This window comes from Eptatretus burgeri, chromosome 3, assembly GCF_056783735.1.
Source record: "Eptatretus burgeri isolate ZD-2024b chromosome 3, Ebu_testis_v1, whole genome shotgun sequence".
Taxonomy (NCBI): domain Eukaryota; kingdom Metazoa; phylum Chordata; class Myxini; order Myxiniformes; family Myxinidae; genus Eptatretus; species Eptatretus burgeri.
In genome coordinates, this window is record NC_140963.1 from 137,853,615 (window position 1) to 137,876,542 (window position 22,928).

The following is a 22,928-nucleotide window of genomic DNA, read 5'->3' on the forward strand; positions in this document are numbered from 1 at the left end:
GCCTCGCCACAGGATTCAGTGTACAATGGGCGGGAAGAATGGTCGGATAATTGAATACTAGATGGGATGAATCTGTACATGACAGAGGGCAGGCTTCTGTGGAAAACTTCCCAGGCTGAGTTAACATTTGGGGCAGATGTGGGAAATCAGTCCTGAAGATAGGTGGCTGCTTGCAGTCCCTGCCAGTCTGCTGGAGTGAAATGCCAGACTCGCCGACGTTGAGGCAGTTCTCTGAGAATAGCCAGAGACGTTGATTTTTAGAATCACATGATCAGAAGAACCAATTGGAGCAGAGGAAGAACAGCAGACATTAGCGGGAAAGTTTGTCATCACCATGTCGAGAAGGGAGGATTTGCCAATGGGAGAAATCTGGGTTGGAAAGTTCACAGATCGAGTCAGTCCCATGGGGTCACAGAAGTCCTTTATTGAAGTGCCGTGGCTGGTGAGAGAGGTACCAACACCCAGCTAATTAACATGGTGACAATTTAAATCACCACATATGAGAAAGAGAGAGTTGGGATGAGTGGTTAAAAGTTTGTCATTATTGTCTGAGAGAGATGTAGAACGAGTCGTCACTTAGGGGGACGGTACAACACACAGAAGAAGAGGTGGGAGCGGAAGGGAAGTTGCAGCCAGGGGTAATCCTGGGGGTCGGGAAGTGTAAGGTCAGTACAGGGGCAGTGAGAAATTGAGTTCTTGATGTAAAGTGCAACTCCACTGCCGGGGCGTGCTTCAAGCCTATCAAATTGGAGGAGAGTGTCAAATTGGAGAGACAAAGGAGTCGGGGGTGTCCTGTGGGAGGAAGGATTCTGTTGAACAGATGACGCCTGGTTTATCAGCAATGACCTGAATTGAGAGATCTTTCAGGTTAGAGTGGAGACCTCAGATGCTTGAGGTCCAGAGGTAGGGGGAATGGGGAAGGAGGCATTGGGATGATGCAGGATGGGAGGGAGGCTTTGTGGGTGTGGGGGGGGGGTGAGGGTGAAGCTTTGAGTGTGTGGGATGCAGGGGATGGTTTGAGTGCGTGGGGTGTGGGGGAAAGTTTGTGCAAGTAAGGAGTGCAGGGGAAAGATTGTGGGTGTGTGTGGAGTGTGGAGGAAAGTTTGAGTGTGAGGGATGTGGATGACGCTCAAGTGTGGAGGGTGCTGGGCACTCTTCCAGCTTCTAGGGCACGAGTGAGGGTTTGTGTGGGGGGTGCAAGTGATGATTTCAGTGCATGGGATGCGGGGGAAGGTTTGAGTTTATGGGGTACGGGTGAGGGTTTGTGTGTGTCAGGTGTGGGGGAAGCATTTCAGGGATGGTGGGGGGAAGCATTGAAGGGGTGAGGAGGGAGGCAGAAAGAGGGGGCATGAAGCTTTGAAGGGGTGGAGTGGGGGTGATTGCTTTTTAGATTCCACATTCCCAAGTTTGACAGATGGAGATAAAGATCATGGCATGGGTGGTTAGAACGCTTGTTAAACACTGGGAGAAACACTGTGCTGTCTGAGCGGGGGGAAAGGGGTAGGGGCGGGGAGAGAGGTTTTTGGATGAGGCGCAGAGCAGACAAAAACCTCAAAAAAATAATCCTTTCGAAGAAGTACCATGGTGAAGAAGCAGAACATGTGCAGCATTTGTGAAAGAGAAACAAGGGTTGAAATGCATTTTTGAATTATTTTATTTTAATGAAGATTCCGTTTGGATAGAGGGGGTGGGGGGGTGTAGAACCAGTAACAGAAGGAGATTCAATAACAATGAGAATCGTTATGGGGAGAAATGAAATAAAGTTTATTTTTGATTTTTTTCAAGAGAGGAAAGGAGATAGGACAAGGGCCGGCAACATACGGCATGGCACGTGTGTTTTGAGGGGCACGTGCAATAAAAGTCTAATTAACGGCGAAGACACCAAGTTGACAAAAAAAAAAAAAAAACTCGATTAAAAACTATGCTTGACTGCTTTGTCAATATATAAAAATAAATTAAAAAACAGGAGCTTTCATTGGTTAGCATAATTTAGAGCCTTTTTAAAGAAAGAGTCCAGTTTGGAATGTGTGCTCCGACGAATATCTCTCATTAACATGACAAGCAGTCGTGTGTGATCCGTGATACCTTCGCTGAACAATCAGTGAAATTAAAAACATTGTGCAGATGTTTCATCGTCAGCCCCTTTGGTTCCTAATGCTCGTTATCCGGCTGGCAATGGATTATACTGTTGTGGAAATGGGCCCTTAGTGGGTTATTAAATATAGGATTAGCCCAGATCCCCCCTTAAATGCATGTTTAGCCAGGTTGTTTGGTAATCGGACGTTAAATGTGTCAGAAGGTGTAGCAGGCGGTCCAGTGTTCACACAGTGGTGGTGTACTGAGAGGCACCTTCCTTTTCCTTCCCCCCTCTTAACCAGCCCCCACCCAGCGCCCTGACAGGGCCAGTCAACAAGACGTGCCAGCAACCCATTGGCGGAGAGCTGCTGCAAACCCGGACGATGGACCAATCACGCATCCCCGGAAGTGGTCCGAAAAGCCTGCCCCAAAAGATCATACGGCCATGCTATGGAGCATTGAGACTGGGAAATGCGTCCTGAAGTACCTGGGACACAGCGGCTCCGTTAATTGGATCAAGTTCCTTTCACCGGATCTTTATCTCTTGTGCCGTCGACCTCACAGGGGCTGGACGCACCGAGGCTGCGCGGGTAGGCTGGGCCGATAGGAGGACGTCGCCGCCATCTTTGCCACGCTGCATGCTCAGGCTGGGCACTCGAATCCAGCAACATCGGCTTGTCACGAGCCGCATTCGTGCATTCCACACCTTTCTTCTTGTCCATGAGGCACCACCAAGTACTCACTGTCTTGTATGCATGTTGTCCAGGCCTAAGGCTTATTGTGTTCGGGCCCCCCTGCGAAACCCTTATCCGTAGCTCCCTTGATAAGAGCGGGTTATAGATGAATTATAACGGTATCACGAATGCTTTGCTTGTGTTGTGTTCCCTGATGTTTCCCCATTAAATCTGGCCGATTCATAGGAAATTTTCCGAACTGAAATTATCGGTCAAGCGCTGAAGAACAATCGCTCGATTTGTATTTAAAACCAAACTGGCTACGGATTGCGGCAGACTTTGATCGGTCTCTGATCAAACCCAGTCTGCAGCCGGGGTATATCCCCAACTGGCAAGGCACAGGGGTACTTTGGTATCGTGATCTTAGGCGCGCGACCCGAGACCTGTGCCAAACTAGCCGGCGATATAACCCGTGAGACGGCAGTGCTGTTAAGCGCTACCGAATCAACAACAATACGTCCTGTATGAAGATCTAGTTTGTGTGTGACACAGGCAAACTCGGCAAGGATGGGACAACACAAAGCACACCATGACGTCACGGAACTCACCGACGCACGGCGCGCTATTTAATTATTTAAACTTGCCGAATGATGCAAGTGCGAAACTATTCGACCGATAGCGTACTGTCTTCCCAAATAATTTTTTTTAAAAGATGAATAACGGGGAATACATGTACGACATTATGTTTTAAGGGTCCAGCCGATCTTGATCCACAAGAAATCTCACGATAAGTGTCACTGATCACGTTTGTTTGTACAAAATTGTAGTACCTAAGAAAGCAAAGTTAGATGCTCAATCATTTGAGGCCTCTTAGAGAGAAGAATTTATGGATTTGCTCAACACGAAGACCGTGCTGTTCGCACTCTATATTGGTGAGAGTGTTTGCCTCACATCAAGTATACAACGACATTTTCAGACAAAGCATGAGAAACACGTCAAGGATGAGGTGGACTCGGCTGAAAGAATCAAATGGGCCACAACAAGAAATGGAAGGCAAAACAGTGTCTTCACGAACATCCATGTCAGTAAAAATCAAGCCACAAAGGGAAGTTACAAAACATGGAAACCCATTTACAGATGGGGAATACAAATATATATATAAATAGAAATATATATATATATATATATATATATATATATATATATATATATATATATATATATATATATATATATATATATATATATATATATATATACATATACTCGCGATACCCGTGCACATGCACGGGATAGCAGAACAACATAGCTGGTAGCAGACGACAGACCGTACACGGGGAATGACAAAAATACGCATTGTGCAAAATGCAAGTGGTACTATGGAACGCCAAGACTTCCCAAACATTGTCGGCATGTCCGCCAAGTGCCACAGCAATTTCATAGGATCGTGTGACGGCGAGCCGAGTTTTTAGTGTGCAAGCTTGGTATTATAATAGAAATATATATATATATATATATATATATATATATATATATATATATATATAAATATATATAAAACAGAGGCTTTTTTCAGTTGTTCAGAAGATTTGTTCAATAGTTTGCCAAATAAAGACACAATCATCTCTAGAATTAAATATGTACCAGATGTCTGGTACCAGAATTAAATGTCTGCCAGATCAGTGGAGCGACGCAAAAGCGAAATGGCAGAAAACATGAACAAACAACGGAGAGTGACAATAAAAGATGCAGTGGTATTTAGTGTCACTTTATGAGTGTGGATATAAATGACGTACCACGGTTAGCAGTTGTTGCAAGACACTGTGACTCAGACGGAGTTCAAGAGGAGCTATGCTGCCTAAAACCCATGTGTTGCACGACAGGGGAAGAGATCGTGAAAACGTTTGTTAATCAATTTAAGGAAAGAGGAATTGAAATCAGAAAAATATTTTATCCTCGACGACCCATGAACCCGTTGGGTTCCCATTGTGACAGTGTTTGATGAAAAAACAAAAAGACACAAAATTTTAATATTATCGCTCTTTCTCGGAGATCCTGAAGATGTTCAAGTTCTTTCTTGTTGCGTCTCTTGTTCCCTTCTGCTCCTTACTGCTTCTCGACGTCTCTTTGCGTCGTTCCTTGAGCATCCTGCAACTCGTTTGCTCCCTCTTCTTGGCATGATATAATATTGTGTCTTTTTTTTGTGTGCATTGGGGCACATTGTGCGTAATTTTATTCACTCTTACAAAAGAAGGAGATTTGCACGTCAATGTGAAAAAAAACGGAGAAAAGAAAGTAGAAGAAATTATTGTGCGTAATCTTCGAAACAATTTTATTTATTAATGAACACGGATGTATTAGATCAAAATGGCGATGTTTATTTTATGCTTAAAAATAAATCGTTCTTTGTCTATACTAAATGTTTGAGATTTTTAAATAAATCATTTCAAGAAAAAAAACAAACAGATAGCTCCAGCAAACCATACCGCTGAGGTTGTTTGCATCGATCAAATAATCTCAGAGTACTTGACTGAATCAGGAATTGATTTTTTAATCATTTTTTCGTTGCTCGATTTGAACTAAACTTGATACTGCACACCGGAGGAGAATGGTGAGTAAGGTGAGACTAAAATTTTTGCGCTATCGTATACCGTTTTGGCTGTATTTCGGGAACATACATACATAGATACATACATACATATATAGAAGATGAGAGTTTTAGTAATATATAGATGACAACAGTAAGGACATCCCGCTTCACAGCAAAGTCCGTTGGCTAAGCCGTGGGAAGGTTTTGGCACGCTTTGTGAACTGTGCTGATGCAATCAGGATCTTTTTGTCAGAAAAAGGTCAAAACTACCCCAAACTTTTTGATGACAAATGGATCGCACAACTAATGTTTGTAACTGACATCACTGCGCATCTAAGCAAACTCATCCTACATCTGCAGGGTGCAAGCCAAACTGTTTTGGGTCTTTTTCGACCTAACACTTGAGGCGATCGAGAAAGATCATGGAGTTTCTATGCTGACCTGTTGGAAATTTGACTGTTTGAAGAAAGTGGCATTTTCACTGCTCTCAGCATTTCGATCTACTAAAAACATCTGTGAACAGATATTTTCAGATAAGAAGTCAGTTCTCTGTCCCTCTCGGAACCGGTTAACAACTGAATACTCAGAGGCTTATGTGCTGCTTAAAGTATCAAACTACGAGCTCGAGATTGGAGAACTCAGCAAGGGAAAGCAAGGATCACACGAAATGGGAAGGAATTGAAAGGTCGACCAACTTCCAAAGTGTGTGAGTGAGTGAGTGAGTGAGTGAGTGCATACTTTCTTCGTGGTGATTTAAACCGAGAGATCTTAGTGCACCGACCAACTGGCACGTGTTTTAGTGACATTGTTGATATCCCCGACCATCCCCAACCAACACCATATTACCCCGTACATCTCCCATTCCCCTCAATCACAGACCAGTCTGGGAAAATCCAACGATGCTGATCGACCTTCCTCCGTGAGGCGGAGACGCGTCGCCTCATGCAGATCTTCTTGAAGAGATGCTTTCCTGAGGACAGAGTTCTGCGAAGAGTAGCAGATAATAAGGGGTATGTTGGGAACAGTTTGAAGCATGCAAGTCAAAAGCATAACTGGCAGCATTTTGAGAACGAAAAGGGTCAAAGGGCAGCCGGGAGCAGAATCTGCTGCAAAACAATCAGCATGGTATCCTCCAGATTGGTTGATATGATATAATCTGAAGCAGAGGAAGAGATCACCCAATGACTATTGATTTTTGGGAAATTCGGTTCAGTGCAAGCCGCTAGCAAGCTGTCATGGCGCGCATGACGCACACACGTGATCTGGATTTTTCTGAAAGAAAAAAAAAAAAAATCTCACCAGGATAATTTGGTTAATTCATAAAAAAAAAAAAACACGCAAAAACCCAAGCACACAAAGAGCAGAAACAAATTATCAAACACACGGGTACAACCACAATGTAGGCCTACCCGGATCAAAAATGAGACGCGGAACCATGACTACATGAAGAAAAGACAGACAGGGGTGAACATATGACCTCCGTCCACCTTCGGTAGCGAAGGTAAAGATTCCTTGAACAGTGAATTAATTATCCAACAATATGTCTGGCTTTGAGCATGCTTTGGCAATGTGCCCAGATGGCATCAGTGACCATGCCCTCAAACACCACACAGCCGCTCGTACTTCTCCACTGTCTGTGCTCTTTAATCAGCTAGTCACTTCTCCTTCGGCTGCCTCCCATATGGCCAGGACTCGGATATCCTCACTCCCGTCCATAAGAAGGATGCGAAAAGAGATCCTCTCAATGACAAGGTAGGAAGCATATTTACATACAGGACTTTCAAATTTCTCTTGTGGCACCAGAACCGAACAACAACAACAAAAAAAAAAAATCTGGAACAACCCTCATATCTCCCACCTTCCCCAGTAAATGATCAAAAAAATGATCATTTTCCCCAGTAAAAATGTCATTATTTTAAACTTATCCTGTGCATTCACAAGCCCCAGACATGACTTCCCTATCACTGTGAAGAAACTACCAAACCAGATATGGTGCCTCGCTCAGGGAAGTCTGCCTGGCACATCCAATTATCACGCACGTTGGGTGAGCTACGAAAGTTCTTCAACTCTTCGTTGTGCAGAGGCACAGCCCTTTCTCTCAGGCACTTTCCCAATTATTTTCAGCTTCTTTTAGAAGCTTTGTGAGCCATTTTAGACAACAATCCTTATCTCACACACAATGTGCATCGACATGCCCGATGACCGCTCTTGCTCGGGATTTCCGAGCATGCACGCTGAGCATTCTGGAAAGGATTACATCATTTCAAAAGTCCTGTATCGTAAGCAAACTCGCGCGTGAATTCCAACATTGCTGCTGACATCAGATCTTTCTTTTCAAACAGCATGATATCTGACCATCAGTTGGGATTCCATCCCAGCCACTCAATTCTGAGAATGCTGCGGTTTCTCTCTCAACAACGGTTGAAGGCTCTAAATCTCAAACAAGAGGTTAGGACCATCTCCCTGGATAGATGTCATTAGACACAGTCTGGCATCTTGAGCTGCTTGCCAAGCTCTCTGCATCCGGCATACAAACCACCTTCATACCTGGCTGATTTACTGTACTTGTGCAAACACCCTTTTGCGATCAATGAAACCCTCTCCCCTCCTCTTGCAGTGGAGTCTGGAATGTCTGAAAGCAGTTTCTTGGGCCCAGTCTTGTTCCTCATATACTTAAATGACCTCTTGGATGCTCTGCAAAGCCCTCACTTCATTTTTCAGATGACTCGGCATTATGTCGTCCAGTACCCCAGTCCAATTGACAGACAGCAGCTGAATCACTGCATGCTCATCTCAAATTTATTGGGTGCTTGTCTAATCAGGGCAAAACCTCTTTCATAACCAGCAAATATCAGTCTCACTCTATCGTTCTGGAAAGAACGTCGAATGCACCAATCGATTCATCTGGTCATTCACAAGAAGATGTTCGGCATCTTGAGCTTCTCGGCCTCACCCTCAGCTATGACCGCTCCTGGGCTGGCAATGTCGCAAAAATGACCTCCAAAAACAGCCGCAGACTCTGCATCCTCCGTCGAGCCATGTCCTTTTTTGAAAAATCAGAGCTACTGTCTGTCTGCAAGGCCTTTGTCCAAAGGTCAATGACATATGGCTCTCCCCTATGGGTTACGGACTTTAAGGCCAAACATCAAATTTGTTTTCTCCTGGAATGTGTAATTCAAAGCTCGAAACAATTATTGGCATCTCTTGCTCTCGTATCACAAAGGGGTCATTGGCCTTTTTTATTTTTTTTTTTAGAATGGCCTCTCCTCCCACCTAGCCCCCTCGACACACGCAGCCCTTCAACTGTGAATCACAAATGGACACAATTGAAATATAGTTCCACCAAGAGTAGTAGGTAACAAAAGACAATCCCAACTAACAAAAAAGGACAATCCATCCAAAAATGTAGTGGGCCAACTTTGGCCTTCACACAATGTACAAAGGATACAAGAATAAATATTTGCACAGGACTATGTCTGTTCAAAACCATGAAACTTTCTATGGTCTTTAGGAAGTATAGCTAGGAATACTGAACGACACTGGAGAGGACTTTACATGGAATACAGAGTATGGAGATAAGCACAGACACGACGAAAAAAAAAAACCAATTAAAAAAAAAAACATTACTTCGGAGGAAGAAAGATTAAAGCTGCACAAATACACACAACGTGATGGATGGATGGAGAGAGAGAGTAAACCGAGTGGGTGGGATGATGGAGGGACAGCACAACCGTTTGCAAACACCGAGGAGACGGTGATTTCATTATCCAAGCAGCAACCGGCACAGAGTACGCAAGCCGCGAGAGAAACCTTGAACACCCAAAGCAAGGGGGGAAAGTGGGAGTAAATAAAAGATGATCAAGCACCACTCCCATCAATCAAGGAAGATCTCACTCAGGCTTACGTCCATTGTGCTATAACCTCTCCAGGAGGTGGGTGGCATGCAGGGTTTCTTCTCCGCATGCCAATAGGTCTCATACTTTCCCTAGAAGCAAGGGAGTGAGGGATACTTTTTCCCCAAGCAAAGACAAATTCCATAATGAATTAGGCATTCTGGGGGCTACTGGAAGGTCACGATCGTTTATCCAAGCATTGGCCGTTCCCAGCTGAATCGATGACTCATGATGCTTGGAGCCTGGGTTTGAGTACCATATCTATACATATTTATCAATTGTCTACTCTAATGTCCTGGTAACTTACATTGATTTATTGAAACCGATTATTTTCGTTTCATTTGTCGTCCGGTAAATCTTACATTCCAAGCAAACGGAGACACGAAAGTTTGGGTAAAACAATGGAATTTATCAACCGAAAGCAGATAAGAATATGTTAGCGGTCGTGGGAAGCGAAGTGCGCCCGACGTTGAGCGCTTGCCTTTCGTCGGAGCAAAAAAATAGGTTTGATCAATGGACAGTGATAAAACAACAAAAGTAAACATTAAACTGTCTGCAAAAACAAATATTATACCGAGCTATCTTTTATGTCTTTAGGCCATGCTGCATGCTGACACTCAAAGAGAAGAGATAAAGATATAAATATAAATATTTCATTTGCGATTTGCTAAATGTGACAATGTGGAAAGTTAAACAAAAAAAAACCCATCATGAAATTGGAAGAAGAAAAAAAGAAACCCAAAACAATCCACAAGGACTTCCTGATTAAAAAAAAAAAAAAAAAAACATTACTGAAGAACATTCAAACAGCCATTCAAACTCATACAGAAAAATATCAATGAGCTGCAGGTGCACAAACAAATCTCCACCAATGATGTTGAAGACCGATATCGGATTCAAAAAGGGTTCGACAACGAACCCTATAGCACAGTCCTTTCTTCAGTTAGCGCCTCGGAATAGCATCCTGGAGCAGCCATTGAATCAATGACCCTTGTGGATCAGCAAGTATCACCATAACCCCTCCCCACCCTCAAGTGGAGACAAGTGAAAGACCAGGAAGAATGACACAAGTTACTCCATTTGTCCTGTCACGTTGCTTCAGATTTCTGCCATTAACCTTCATTTATCAACAATGTTAACAGCCGTTCACAAAGGCCAATTTCACCTCAATGTTTTTTTAAAGCAATGAAGTCGGGTTCAATGGGTCAGCAGAGAAGAATGGACAGGAGGAAAGTTAGGAACCACTTGCCTGGATAAGCCACTGTGTGCTCAAGGGTGCTTAGTTGTGCAAAAAGGTAAACATTATCCGTGCCACAAGTTCATCAATGCCCCAGATTCCATGAAGAGCCGCTTCAGGAAATGAGTTTCCCACTGATAAAACTTCACACAAAACATTTTAAGATTCCAAAGCAAGATGTAACTTATCCAAGTCAATTTCTCGAATATAATGCAATGCAGCGGATGTTGGTTAGCGATGAAAATAACGAGATGAAAGAAGGAGTCTCAGGCTGCAGAATGCTAGAAATACTTAACCTCTTTAGCGCTACGACTCTACATTGATGGAAGTGGTATAGAGCATTACATCGGTACCTCTGGTAAGGATGAAAGGAGGTCGGGTTGGCCAACACTGTCCAAGAGCGCTTGAGAATCTATTGGAGAGAAAATAAATAAATAAATACATAAAAAAAAATACATAAAGGCTCATTACAATTAGTGAAAGAGAAGACTCGTCGAAGGTGGTCTTCAAATCCATTAAAAACTGCATTTCCAATAACAGCAGCCATTTTTATTGCACACTTTGCCAGCTGAGAATAAAGGATAAGGCCAATGTACAATTACAGTTTGAATGTCGCGAGGTTGAGGCCGTTTATTCCTGGTGCATGAAACACTCTGCAACCTATGCCTGCAGAAAACGCCTGCAACCTATGCCGGGCACATTTTCCCCTCCAATCATCATGCAACTTTGTCTGAAGTTTACCATTGCAGCTTTACTAGCTTTTACCATTGCACACATTTCTTATCGAGTCGACTTGGTTGTGTGTGGGATGGCTTTGAAGGCCATAAAATACAAGTTGATGAGTCTTTCTTTCGTGTTGGGAATGGAGGTGCACATCAACACTTGCCAGGAGAGATAGTTCGAGCCCAAATTTTCCAAGCCAGGACCGAAAAAAAAAACAAAAAAAAAAACTGGGAAAACGAAGGAATCCCGAATTGATTTCCAGCAATTTTCCAGGAGTTCCCAGAAAACAGTTAACTGGGAAACTTTTCTCACCTCAGGCTCGAGAAAATTAGGCTAGCACCATCTCTAATCTCATCACATGACGTGTGACAGCGGTGTGGCACAGACAACATGGAAGACAGCACTAAAATATTATCTTGAACTTTGCGTTGGCTGGAAATTTCAGTGGAGTCCTTTTTCATCTCATTCACACAAGAGCCTCGGCTGACGTTCCACAATAGTCAAAGAAGGTTGGGGATGCCTATTACAAGTCATCTTAAAACGCAGCGAATGACAAACACGTGTCAACACACGGACGCACCGAGGAAATCTCAACTTACCATCATCCGCAGACATTTGCAGAAACCGAGAGTCCACACTGTGTGATGGCGGCATACCCAAGGACTTGTGTGCCAGGTTAATGCTGGGCGGTTGAACTTGAGACTCAAGAAATTGGAGGCCCGTCTGAGCCGTGTGGAGTTCTGCTAGGGCTGTGGGTGTTTCGCTGCCACCGCTACGATGATATCCATCCAGGATATGCTAACAGCAGGAAGCAGGTAAAATGGAATGGGAGAAACAAAATAAGAGGTTGAAATGGTTAACTTTATGGAGATGAATAAATGGGGATGGACAGGTAGTGCAAAGATAATATATTTTCTTCATTGACAAACAAACAAACTTGAGTGCCAAACATTTCATTGCACAAACTTTTAAAATCAGCGACCAGTTATGATACTGTTCACTGGCGAAAAGCTAATTGTTTATTATAAAATTATGATTTCGCTATGTTTAATCTCACAAAAGTTTTGTGTCAATACTAATTGAAATTACACCACTCGATTGGATGCAAAGTGGAGGTGATCAGACCGGGCGAAAGGACACTTCATCATGAGGAGGATTCGGTCATAGCGAGTCAAGACCACAAAACAATCATCGCATTTTTCGGCTGACAAGTCAATGTGGAGTACTAGGTAAAGCTAGATAAACGACGGGAGTTAGCAAAAACCGTCCGTCAAAACAATGAAGGTGTTAATTCCTCCCTGGCACGCCCAACGCATCCATCACCAACGACAGTACGTCTAGGGTCATGAACATTAGTGAGCCGTTTTGTGCATATTATTTGAACGAGAAGAAAAACCCGCTCCACCGGCGATCTTGTTCCAAGCACGCAACACGTTCTTCTGACTCGTATCTTTATTTGGGCGGTGTATAGACAACTGACAGCTCTGTGTGGACAAACAAAATTAACCCCGATTACATGCATGAAGCAAAAGCATACCAACTGCTTATAATTCAAAACACCTCACAGTACTGTAAAACGTGGGGACAGGAATACTGTGCTGTAAATGGCGAAGACTTGCAATACCTTCCCCCACACAAGATGCACATTTACATTGAGAATTTGTGTCCCCCCCACCCCACCCCCTCCAGCCCCCTCCCAAGACCACCGGCAAGGATAAAATCATCTCTATACATTAATTGGGGTCTTGCTGATCCGAGGTAACAAGTTTGGATGTAATCGGCCCAGAAGTGCAAGAAGAGTCACATGACAAAACAAACACACAAACAAATCACAAACAACCGGTCCATGAATTATAGCAAGGATTACTTTGTGGATAAACGATTAATCGCTCACCCGATCGGCAAATGTTCCAGGCAAGGATTTCTGTGGTGTGTTTTGAATTAAAGTTATACAATATATTTCAGAAATGTCACACTTTGTTTAAAAAAAAAAAAATTCATTTATGCAAATCAATGTCTAAAACCATTGATGTGTCGATTGTGAATACAAGTCGAGGCCTGGACTTCCGGGAAAACATATCAACTCGAACGCCGAAAAATACGGGACAGTTTTTAAGCAGTGTAACCACTTCAATATTTGGTATGTCCATCCGTGCATCTGTCAAAAAAAAAAAACATTATTTTTAAGTGGTACAGATGCTGAATTGACACAAGGGGGAGCACCAGCTGCCCAGCATCACGAGAAGGAGATGCCGAACTGCACTGCTTCCTTCGGACACAGGTGAGATTTTTAAGGATTAAAAAAAAAAAAAGGAACAAGTTTTTGGCAAAGCTTTCTAAAACGCAAACCATTCACAAATTGTGTGCGCTGTTGGTTGTTATCTCCATATACGGGTTTCAGAAGGTGGAACTGAGTCCTCCCAGGCCTCGAAGTATCCAACTCCATTTTGGTAAGGGTGGGGGGGAGGGGGTGTCACGATTCATAGACGAAATGGTAAAGTTGTGTTATCAAAGTTTTGTTCCGAGGGCTCTTTTCAGGATCGTCACTGGACAGCTTCCAACTGCAGTTCGTTTGTATTAATATTCCCAGAGATGTTTTTTTTTTTTTTTAAAGATCTTTGTTAGGTTCTTCATCGTTCCCCGTTGCTCCAATGATCACTGGAACAATTTTGGTGCTCTTCAGATTCCAGGATCTTTTCACTAAATATTTGAGGACTTTGTATTTGGTCATTTTCTTGATTTCATGTTCGTGTCGCGTCTCACATGCATGTTCGTGGCGCTCGGTGATCGTCATGGCTTACGAGGCACAGCGCTTCTCACAGGCATGGTACAGTGAAAAATTACCCGACCCCGGTTGGGGGTGACGGTCATCTCTGTTTTGACCGTATCACATCGACGATTTTTCCAATTTTGAAGACACATGACTCGATAACCAGGACGAATTTTTAAAAACTGGCCCGACCAAATTTAGATATTGTTCTATATTATCAGAAACCGAAGAAATTTCGAAGATCTGATCACAAATGGCGGAGGAGATAGATTTTGAAAATAGACGATTTTGCAACTTTGGAGTGGCCTTGACCTTGACCTTCAATCATGTCAAAAGTCACACCGTCGTGCATCACTCATCGACCCCGACCTACATAAAGTTTCATCAAGATCGGGCGAATTTTTTTTGACCGCATCACCGACGATTTTTTCCAACTTTGAAGACACGTGACTCGATAATCCGGACAAATTTCAAAAAAACCGGCCTGACCAATATTAAATATTGTTCCATATTATCAGAATCCGAAGGAATTTCGAAGATCGGGTCATAAACGGCGGAGGAGAGAGATTTTGAAAATGGACGATTTCGCAACTTTGGAGTGACCTTGATCTTCAATCGGGTCAAAGGTCATACCGTCGTGCATCCCTCATCGACATCTACCCACATACCAAATATCAAGAAAATCAGAATAAAAAATGGGGACATACGGACGTACGTACGGACAAACATCGAGACTGGTTTTATTAAGTCATCTCGTTAGAGATGACCTAAAAACAGTGCGAATGGGTATTTTGCACGTGAGGGAGGGGGCTGGGGTCTCTAGTTGCGGTTTAGGGTGCGTAGAGGGCGGGGCAGCGGCTTCGTTGAAAGTTCCCTCAGAATGATGTGGCAAATTCCACAAGTCACATCATGCACCCGCCCCCATCGGCTGCAGACCAATGGGATGGGGAGAAGGCTTGGTGGAGGAGGGGAAGAAAGCTGATGTGAAGAAGAAGCAGAAAGCCACGGAGAAGCACGAGTGACGAGCTCGCGCGAGCCTGGACGAAGAGTGCTCCTGAGCAGACTGCTCAAAAAGCAAGAAAGGGAAGAAGCAAAAGGCACAAAGCAGAAGAGATGGCAAAAAGCAGACGCAGAAGGCTGAGGGAAGCAGAAAGGAGAAACAAATGGGATAAGCTCACATGAGCAGAAGACTGAAAGACTGAGAAGGCTCATGAGGGAAGGAACAAAAACATGTGAGGGGAAAAGGAAGGAAGGATTCACAAGCGGTTGGTGTGGAGCTTCTGTGGAAAAAAGAACACTCCTTCCACGAGCGTCATCCTTCCATCTCGATCCTGTCAGCCACGAAGGATGAGGGTGAACGGCGGCACCTCATCGACGGAGGCCCGAGGAGGAATCTGAGGCAGAGGAGGGTGAGTCGCACATTTGGCTCGCATATCTGGGACGCCAGAGAGGACTCGCCCGCTGGGTCTGGGTACCTCAGGGACATGGCTGCGTGTCCCCATTGCTTCACATTGCCCCTGCCCATCTTCCCCATCCATTTTCCTCCACATTCTCCTGTATATTTGTGTGAGGTGAGGGCGGGAAGGAAAGACTGCTTTCCTTTTCTCCATTCATTAGATATATTTTATTTTCAAGTCCTTCTTGTTATATTCTTTGCCCCTGAGTGAATGGTGGCTAAGACTTTGTTTAATTAAGACTGAAGAAGAATACGTGTTCTGGTTAAATCTGCTTTTATGTTCCTTTTTGCTTTCTTGCTTTTAAATGATTGTTTGCTTGTGTGTTTGTAATAAATAATTGTTTGTTGCTATTTCCAATCTGTCTCGGTTGTCTTTTCCTTTATTGGTCCAATGTAGTGCACAGGTAAGGTTAAACGGGACGTTCTTCCGCAATAATTTCCTTTGTCTATAGCGCACACGCAGTGTAATGCTCGGCAGTAATCCAAGCGTGCGCTGAGGGCACTGACCCCAATTGGCCAGCCGTCCACAGGTAAGGTATCATGCGAAGTAGTGTAACTCTGCCCGGATTGGCCGTGCCAATCGGAGCTCGTGGTTGCTCATGATCAGCATGATGGGGTCGGCAAAACCCAACAAGCCGTAAGGTGGATTATGTTAAAAATTTGGCGCGGTCCTGGATTTTACATCTAATTTAACCATAAGTTGTGGATTATGTTGAAGTTATCTGTACCTGTTCCTAAGTGTGTGTTTGGCCGCACCACCCATGGCCCAAGCCTAAGGTGCCTGCAAGGCCTACAGACTGAAATAGCAGACCCAACTTGACAAATTCGCACAATTTAAGAATGACATTTTAATGTCAAATTTAACAATAAGTTGATTTTGCCGGAAGCATTCCTGAGTGTCTGTTGTCCACACCACCGGTTGTTTGAGGTGTGCTGCAAGCAAAGCCTAGAAACTCAACGAGTGCACCAAACTGGACTTGGGCACAGTATGAGGCGGTTAGTCGAGCCCAGGGTTTCACTGCAAGGGCTATGGACTGGACAAGCACCTGGCCAATCTCTTATGGACATTTTGACAAAGATGTCCAATTTAACCACAAGATGATTTTGTATCTTGAATAGGCACACCCAGTAAGGGTCTTAAAGATTGTCAGGGTTTTAAAGGGTCTTGAGGGTCGAAGGGGTCAAAGGGTATAAAGGTTTAAAGGGTCTTAAAAGTTCCCAGGGGTATAAAAGATCTAAAATGGTCTGAAAGGCATAAAGGCTCGAAAGGTCTGCATGTCCAAAAGGTATGTTCCAATAGTCCATAATTAATAGACATAGTCAAGGTCCAACAAGAAGTAATTGATAGACATAGCAGGGTATTAGTCGCTGACGGGTTCATAGAAGTCTCACCTCAAATGAGCAATTTTTTGGGGAGTGCGTGTTGGTAGAAATGGGAATTCAATGTAAAGTGATGATGTGGACCGTGGCACGTGGTACATGTTTTACCTTATAGATAATGGCGGTCCGCTCAGAAGAAGAAGAACCACCACCATTCGTGATTAAAATTAACAAATACACCGCCATTTCATGTCAGATAGTTTTGCAAATGGTATCTTGCACAGCTTCAACATTTTGTTGTCAACGTGACACTGGCAATGTAAGTGTTTGTAACGGTTAAGATGCCCCGATTACCCCCCACAAAATTGCGTGAGAACGCCCCCAACTCGTTATTAAAGCACAAGATTAGGGGCAAGCCATTGACAAGTAAGACTATTAGGAATGATGTCCTGCACTCTCGATCGTAAAGAAACTCTCCCAGACACACACGCCATTGTAATCATGGATAAAACTGTTCCTCACAGCAAACACAATTGATTGTTCAACATCGACGGATATTCCTACGTAAAGCATTACATCAACGTTAAAGGATGATAAAATGGTTTATAAAAAAAAAAAAGATTCTGCAGCATGCTCCACTTGACTTTATTGTCAATGTAAACCTCAAAACAGGTGTATGCCTAAGGTAGGAAATCCAGCGATTCTAAACTGACGATATGATTTTTCAACTGCCTGGTCAGCTGGTCTCTGTTCAACGTAAAGCTTTCAACCCTTTCAAACCAGAATCCCACTAAAACAGCAAGTCAACAACCATTCGCCTTGAGGTCCACAACCTCTCTCTTATGTCCAAACAGTAATTCTATCTCACTCAGTAATTGTCTACCCATAGCTTATAAAAAAGCTCTATCTGGATGGTTACCTTCCTTGCTGGAGACTTTCATGCATCATCGTGCATTCACAATCCTCACGACACAATCCATTCATTATCCGTACACTACCTGTTAGCCGTACATTACCTGGTACGTCTGTTTGGCTTACCAATGAATCAAGCCGATAATCAAGGAGATCCAAAAAAGGTCCAATTTATGGATGGCCTCGCAATCAGGAAAGACTTGTCCCGTACAGGACATTTCAAAGAACAGCTGTTGCAGTATAATGGATATTCATCCATCGGGACCATACTCTGTGCAGAGCGTTAGTGCTGCCTAAGCAGTCTCCTTGGCGATTGGACACAATCCTGGACGGGTCGCCACTCCGACACAGGATACCAGCAATATGGCACTCACTTTGACAACCTTGGAAGGATGTCAGGCAGAGTCAACCCCACCTGGTGTTAATTCAACAGGAAGGGTGATTTGAACTCAGGATCCTTGGATCACAAGCCCACCACCCTGATGATTAAGCCAACACCAGGCATAAATAATGGATATGCTGTGATGGGATACCCTGAAGGTCGAATATAAATCTGTTTTTTTATTTAAAGACCAAGTTCAAGAAGGGCTTCGATGATGAAGGATGAGAGGTCAGCGCATCAATAGTTGGGCAGATGAAAACAAGTACATAAAGGATAGGCAGGCAGACAAGGACAAAACAGACCGGACAAGCAGACAACAACATGATTGGAAGGAAAGAGTGAATGAGGAATGAGAGGTGTGGGGAGGGAGTGAAGGGGGTGGGATGGAGGGGAGGGATGGCCGGGGGGGGGCAAGGGTGGGTGTGCAGGTGATGAAAGTCAGGACAATGAAAATTAACGATGATCACCTGATGATCCTGCATGACTTGTTTCAGCGATTGATGTTGCTGATGTTGCTGGTCATAAAACTCGGAATTTCCAGAGAATTCCTCCTTCAAATGACAGTCCTAGTAGTGCAATGTGAAGCATGAGCAACTGTATCAAAAGGACATTATGACAATAGAACAAGGTGGTTGAAACTCACACGGTGTGAAAAGTGCGAAGATCGCCGAACAGCCGAATCGAGGGGCGAATCCCTTCCATCGGATGACAAGGTAGCTGGACTACCTTGCCCGACAAGGGAAGTGTATGATGATCGGGTTGAGACAATGGCTTGGGTATCAGAAAGACTGGGTGAGACATCCGGAGAGCCAGGCGGGCGACCAAGCAGGGTCAAAGCCACATAGGATCCAGCTGCAATGTATTAAATAGATTATCGATAATGTTCAAATAAAGATAATGAGATGAAATAGTCTGTTAAATCCGTGTGGCAGTGAATGCTAACTTTCTTGACAAAATGCAATTAATATCAATACTTTACACTTTATCCCAGATTTTGCATCAAATGAAAAACAACAAATGTATCAATGGAAGACTCAAGAAAAGCTTCAACAGCAAAGAGTTGTGCACACAATAATCAACTCACATTCAGGGTCCATGAATGGTGGCAAACCCTCCCATGTCATGCTCCTCCCTCATCCCATCCTCCCCCGTCCTTCCCCCCTCGTACCGGCCCCCTCGGCTTCCCCTCATCCCGGCCCCTCGGCTTCCCCTCATCCCAGCTCCCTAAGCTTCCCCTTGTCCCGACCTTCCCAACTTCCCTCCCTCTTGCCCCGTACCCACATAGTTCCACACTCCACCCCCACCCCACATGCTCAAGCTTCACCTCCACCCCACACCCTCCAATCACCACCCCTCCCACCTGCAGCCTCTCAGCTCCCCCCCTTCCATATCCACCAAACAACCTCCTCCACCTCCACCACCACCACCTCCTCCTCCTCCCACCCCACCCCTAATTGTGTGGACCCCACATCCGAGGCCTCCACTCAATCCTGACAGATCTCTCAATGCAGGCCGCTGCAAATACACAGACATATTGTTTCACAGAATCCTTCCTCTTACAGTCCGTCCCTGACACTTCCATGTCTCTCCCTGGCTATTGGTTCCTCACGTTTGATCGACCCGAGTCCTGGCGGCAGAGTCACACTGTATAATCAAGATCTCAGTTTCTCATTGTCCATGTACTACTCTTTGACCTCACAAACCCCAGGAGTACATCTGCCTGTGACCTTCCCTCCGCTCCCACCTCTTGTTTGTCTGTGTTGTACCGTCCTCCAATGACCACTGCATTTACATTTCTCCGTCTTGGACAACATGGACCAACTTTTAACCACTCATCCCAACTCTCTCTTCCTCATATGCGGTGATCTCAATTTTCAACATGCAAATTGGCTGGGTGTTGGTATCTCTCTCACCAGCAATGGCACTTCAGTAAAGGACTTCTGCGACTCCATGGGAATGACTCAATCCGTGAACTTTCCCACCCAGATTTCTCCCAATGGAAAATCCTCCCTTCTGGAATTGATGATTAAAAAAAAATAAAAAAAAAGTACTCGGCCACCAATGTCTGCTGCTCTTCCTCTGCTCCAATTTCATCATCTAATCATGTACTTATGAAGGTCAAAATCTCTGATCATTCTCAGATAATAGCCTGGCAATTCAGTGAGGCTGGCATTTCAATCAGGCAAACTGGCAGGGACTGCAAGCAACCATTGTACTTCATGACTGGTCTCCCATATCTACCGCCCATGATATTAACTCAGCCTGGAATTTCTTCCACGGAAACTTGCTCTCCCTTATGCACAGATTCATGCCATCTCATCTTCAGCTATCACACCAATTCTCCTGACCAGGGTACACTAAATTCTGCGGTACGGCAGTTGCCTTGAAACAACTTGCCTTCTCTTCCTGGAAGGCAAACCTCAGATCATTCCACAAAGCTCAGAACAAGTATGTGTCCACAACCAGGAGAGCCAGAAAACAACACTTGTTCAACCTCAAGAAAGAACTTTCAAACTCGTCTCCCTCCTCCAAAACCTGATGGTACCTTGTTAAGTCTGTCTCGAGAGTATGCCCCCCCCCCCACCTCCATACTTTCCTCACTTTAAATGCCACCATAGCCGGCTCCGTTCAAGAGAAAGCCAAATGCCGAAATTCTGTTTGCTCCCAAATCATGTGTTCTCACTTTCACTCACTCACCACCCTTCCCAGTTGCACCTAACTGCTCCTGCATCTGAGAAGGTGGAGACGTTTCTGGTAACTCTAACTCTGCAACTGGTCTGGACGGCATCAGGTCAAGTGTCCCAAAAACTTGCTCTGCTGCTCTTGCACATTCTCTCTCACATCCCCTTTCACCATGGAAATTGCCATCGGTCACCTGCCATCTGATTGGAAGTAAGTAAACATCACCGCATTACATAAAAGAAGATGCAAAAATGGATCCCCTTAACTATAGATGGACTTCAATTCATCAGGAAGGTCATGGAATCCACCATCACGGTTGACATAAAGTCATCCCTTTCCTGTAATGACCTCATCTCAGATCATCAATTCAGATTCAGTCCAGGTCACTCCACCTTGGACTTGCAACTTATACTCACCCGACAATGGAAGGAGTCCCTCAATGTGAGAAATGAGATCACAACCGTCTCTCTCGAGACGTATCTCAAGCTTTCTAGACTCTCGTAGCCAAAGTGTGGCATTCAATGAAATCCTTTCTTCCCCTTTCCTGATCAAGGCCGGAATGCCTCAAGACAATGTTCTTGGCCCCATCCTATTCCTGATCTTCATCAACGATTTCTCCGACTCTGGAAAATCCTCGTTCTCTTTGCTGATGACTCCATCCTCTGCCATGACATTCCTTATCCTTCAGAGTGACAGGCAGCAGCCTCTTCCCTCTCTTCAGACCTTGACAAAATCACAAGCTGGTCAAACTCTTGGAATTTGTCTGTTTCTCACATTAAAATGAAATTGTTTGTGTCTGTGTGTTGTTGAGAATATGTTATGCTTTATTGACGACAACGCACGCACGCACGCACACTTGTGGGTTTCAGGAGCTGGATGGAAAGGCTCACAAAAGTATGCACCTCCGCTTTGGCAATCGATCACGGCTCATGGACCACACTGTTGATTTTTTGTTGTTCTCAGAGTTTTGTTCCAAAGGCTCTTTCCAGGATTGTCACAGAACCCCGGACTGCCTCCAATTGTAGTTTGTCTTTGGTAATATTCGCAGAAATGTTTAATTATCTCATCTCAGTGAGGTTCTTCTTTATTATTCCTGTTGCTCCAACTATTACAGTTACAATTTTGATGCTCTTCAGCTTCCATGATCTCTTAATCTCATTTTTGAGGTCCTGTATTTGGTCATTTTCTTGATTTATGCATTATTTAAGCCAAAAATCGCTGGGTACTGATATCTCAATCAGCAATACTGTCTTTTACTTTTTGTACCCGAGTCCTACGTACGGTCGCAATGCTTCGTTTTCCATGTTCACGCTCGATGGGATCATCAGGTCGTACATGAGCGCGACATCCTCATTTTCTACGATTGCCTTGGCTCGTGTTTCCATGAGTTTTCTGGAACTGGGATATTGAAAATTTTGCAGGTATGCGAATTAATCACTTTGCATACATTGTTGTGCGTGAAATTGTTCTGATAATGTTGTTTTGTATCCCAAAAGTAGGTGACTCGTACTTTCTGTTTGTCTTGCAGAACCTGCACTTGTCTGTCTGGCTTAGTCCCGCCATCTTTTTAAAACCATTGGTGCAGCGTCCTTGATCTTGGGAATTTATTATGATCCGTTCTCCGTCCCAGTTCTCTTCTTAGTCATTTCAATGAGCCCCTTTTGTCTCTCCCCAATCTGTCCAATTAGTTTTTGTATTTTCCTGCTCTTTTGTCGTTCTCCCAGTTGTTGGTGTATATTTGTTGATATCTCTTTTTCTTATCCAAATTCCATTTGAATGCTTTCAGAGAACAGTTTTATTAGTTTTAGTTCTTCTGTCAATTTTTCCTCATTCAGTGTGAAGAGCTTTAAATTTAATCATCCATGTGCAAAAGATGTCACCTCTCCTATTTCTTTGGATGCTCTTCTGTTGGTTGTTGGGGTGTATCCATATCCTTATGACCTCTGCCAACAAAGGTGGAGGTGGTTATGTTTTCACCCCTTTCTGTCTGTTTGTTTGTCTGCTTGTGAGCAGGATATCTCAAAAAGTTGTGCACGGATCCAGATGAAATTTTGTGGAGAGGTTGGGTGTGTGACAAGGACGAACTAATAATATTTTGGTGAAGATCCGGATCCGACTACTAGAATTTTTGAAGTGATTCTTCACCACTGAGAGATAGGACCAAAAATGATATATAGCACGATATCTCAAAAAGTTGTGGATGGATTCAGACA

General features: G+C 44.0%; 1 protein-coding gene across 7 annotated transcripts in view; it reads right to left on the reverse strand.

The window, feature by feature from the left end:
* The window catches only part of LOC147031094 (rho guanine nucleotide exchange factor 11-like), a 193,948-nt gene that overhangs the window by 124,609 nt on the left and 46,411 nt on the right, over positions 1-22,928 (reverse strand). For 4 of the 7 annotated variants that reach the window (XM_085875811.1, XM_085875809.1, XM_085875808.1 and 1 more), the window contains 6 exons: positions 18,677-18,885; positions 18,501-18,599; positions 11,793-11,991; positions 10,824-10,882; positions 9,245-9,325; positions 6,220-6,324 (listed from right to left, as the gene is read on the reverse strand). In XM_085875811.1, coding sequence (XP_085731937.1) covers positions 6,220-6,324; positions 9,245-9,325; positions 10,824-10,882; positions 11,793-11,991; positions 18,501-18,599; positions 18,677-18,885 — 752 coding nt within the window. The remainder of the gene's footprint in view (positions 1-6,219; positions 6,325-9,244; positions 9,326-10,823; positions 10,883-11,792; positions 11,992-18,500; positions 18,600-18,676; positions 18,886-22,928) is intronic. The other 3 variants (XM_085875813.1, XM_085875812.1, XM_085875814.1) reach the window with 3 other exon arrangements.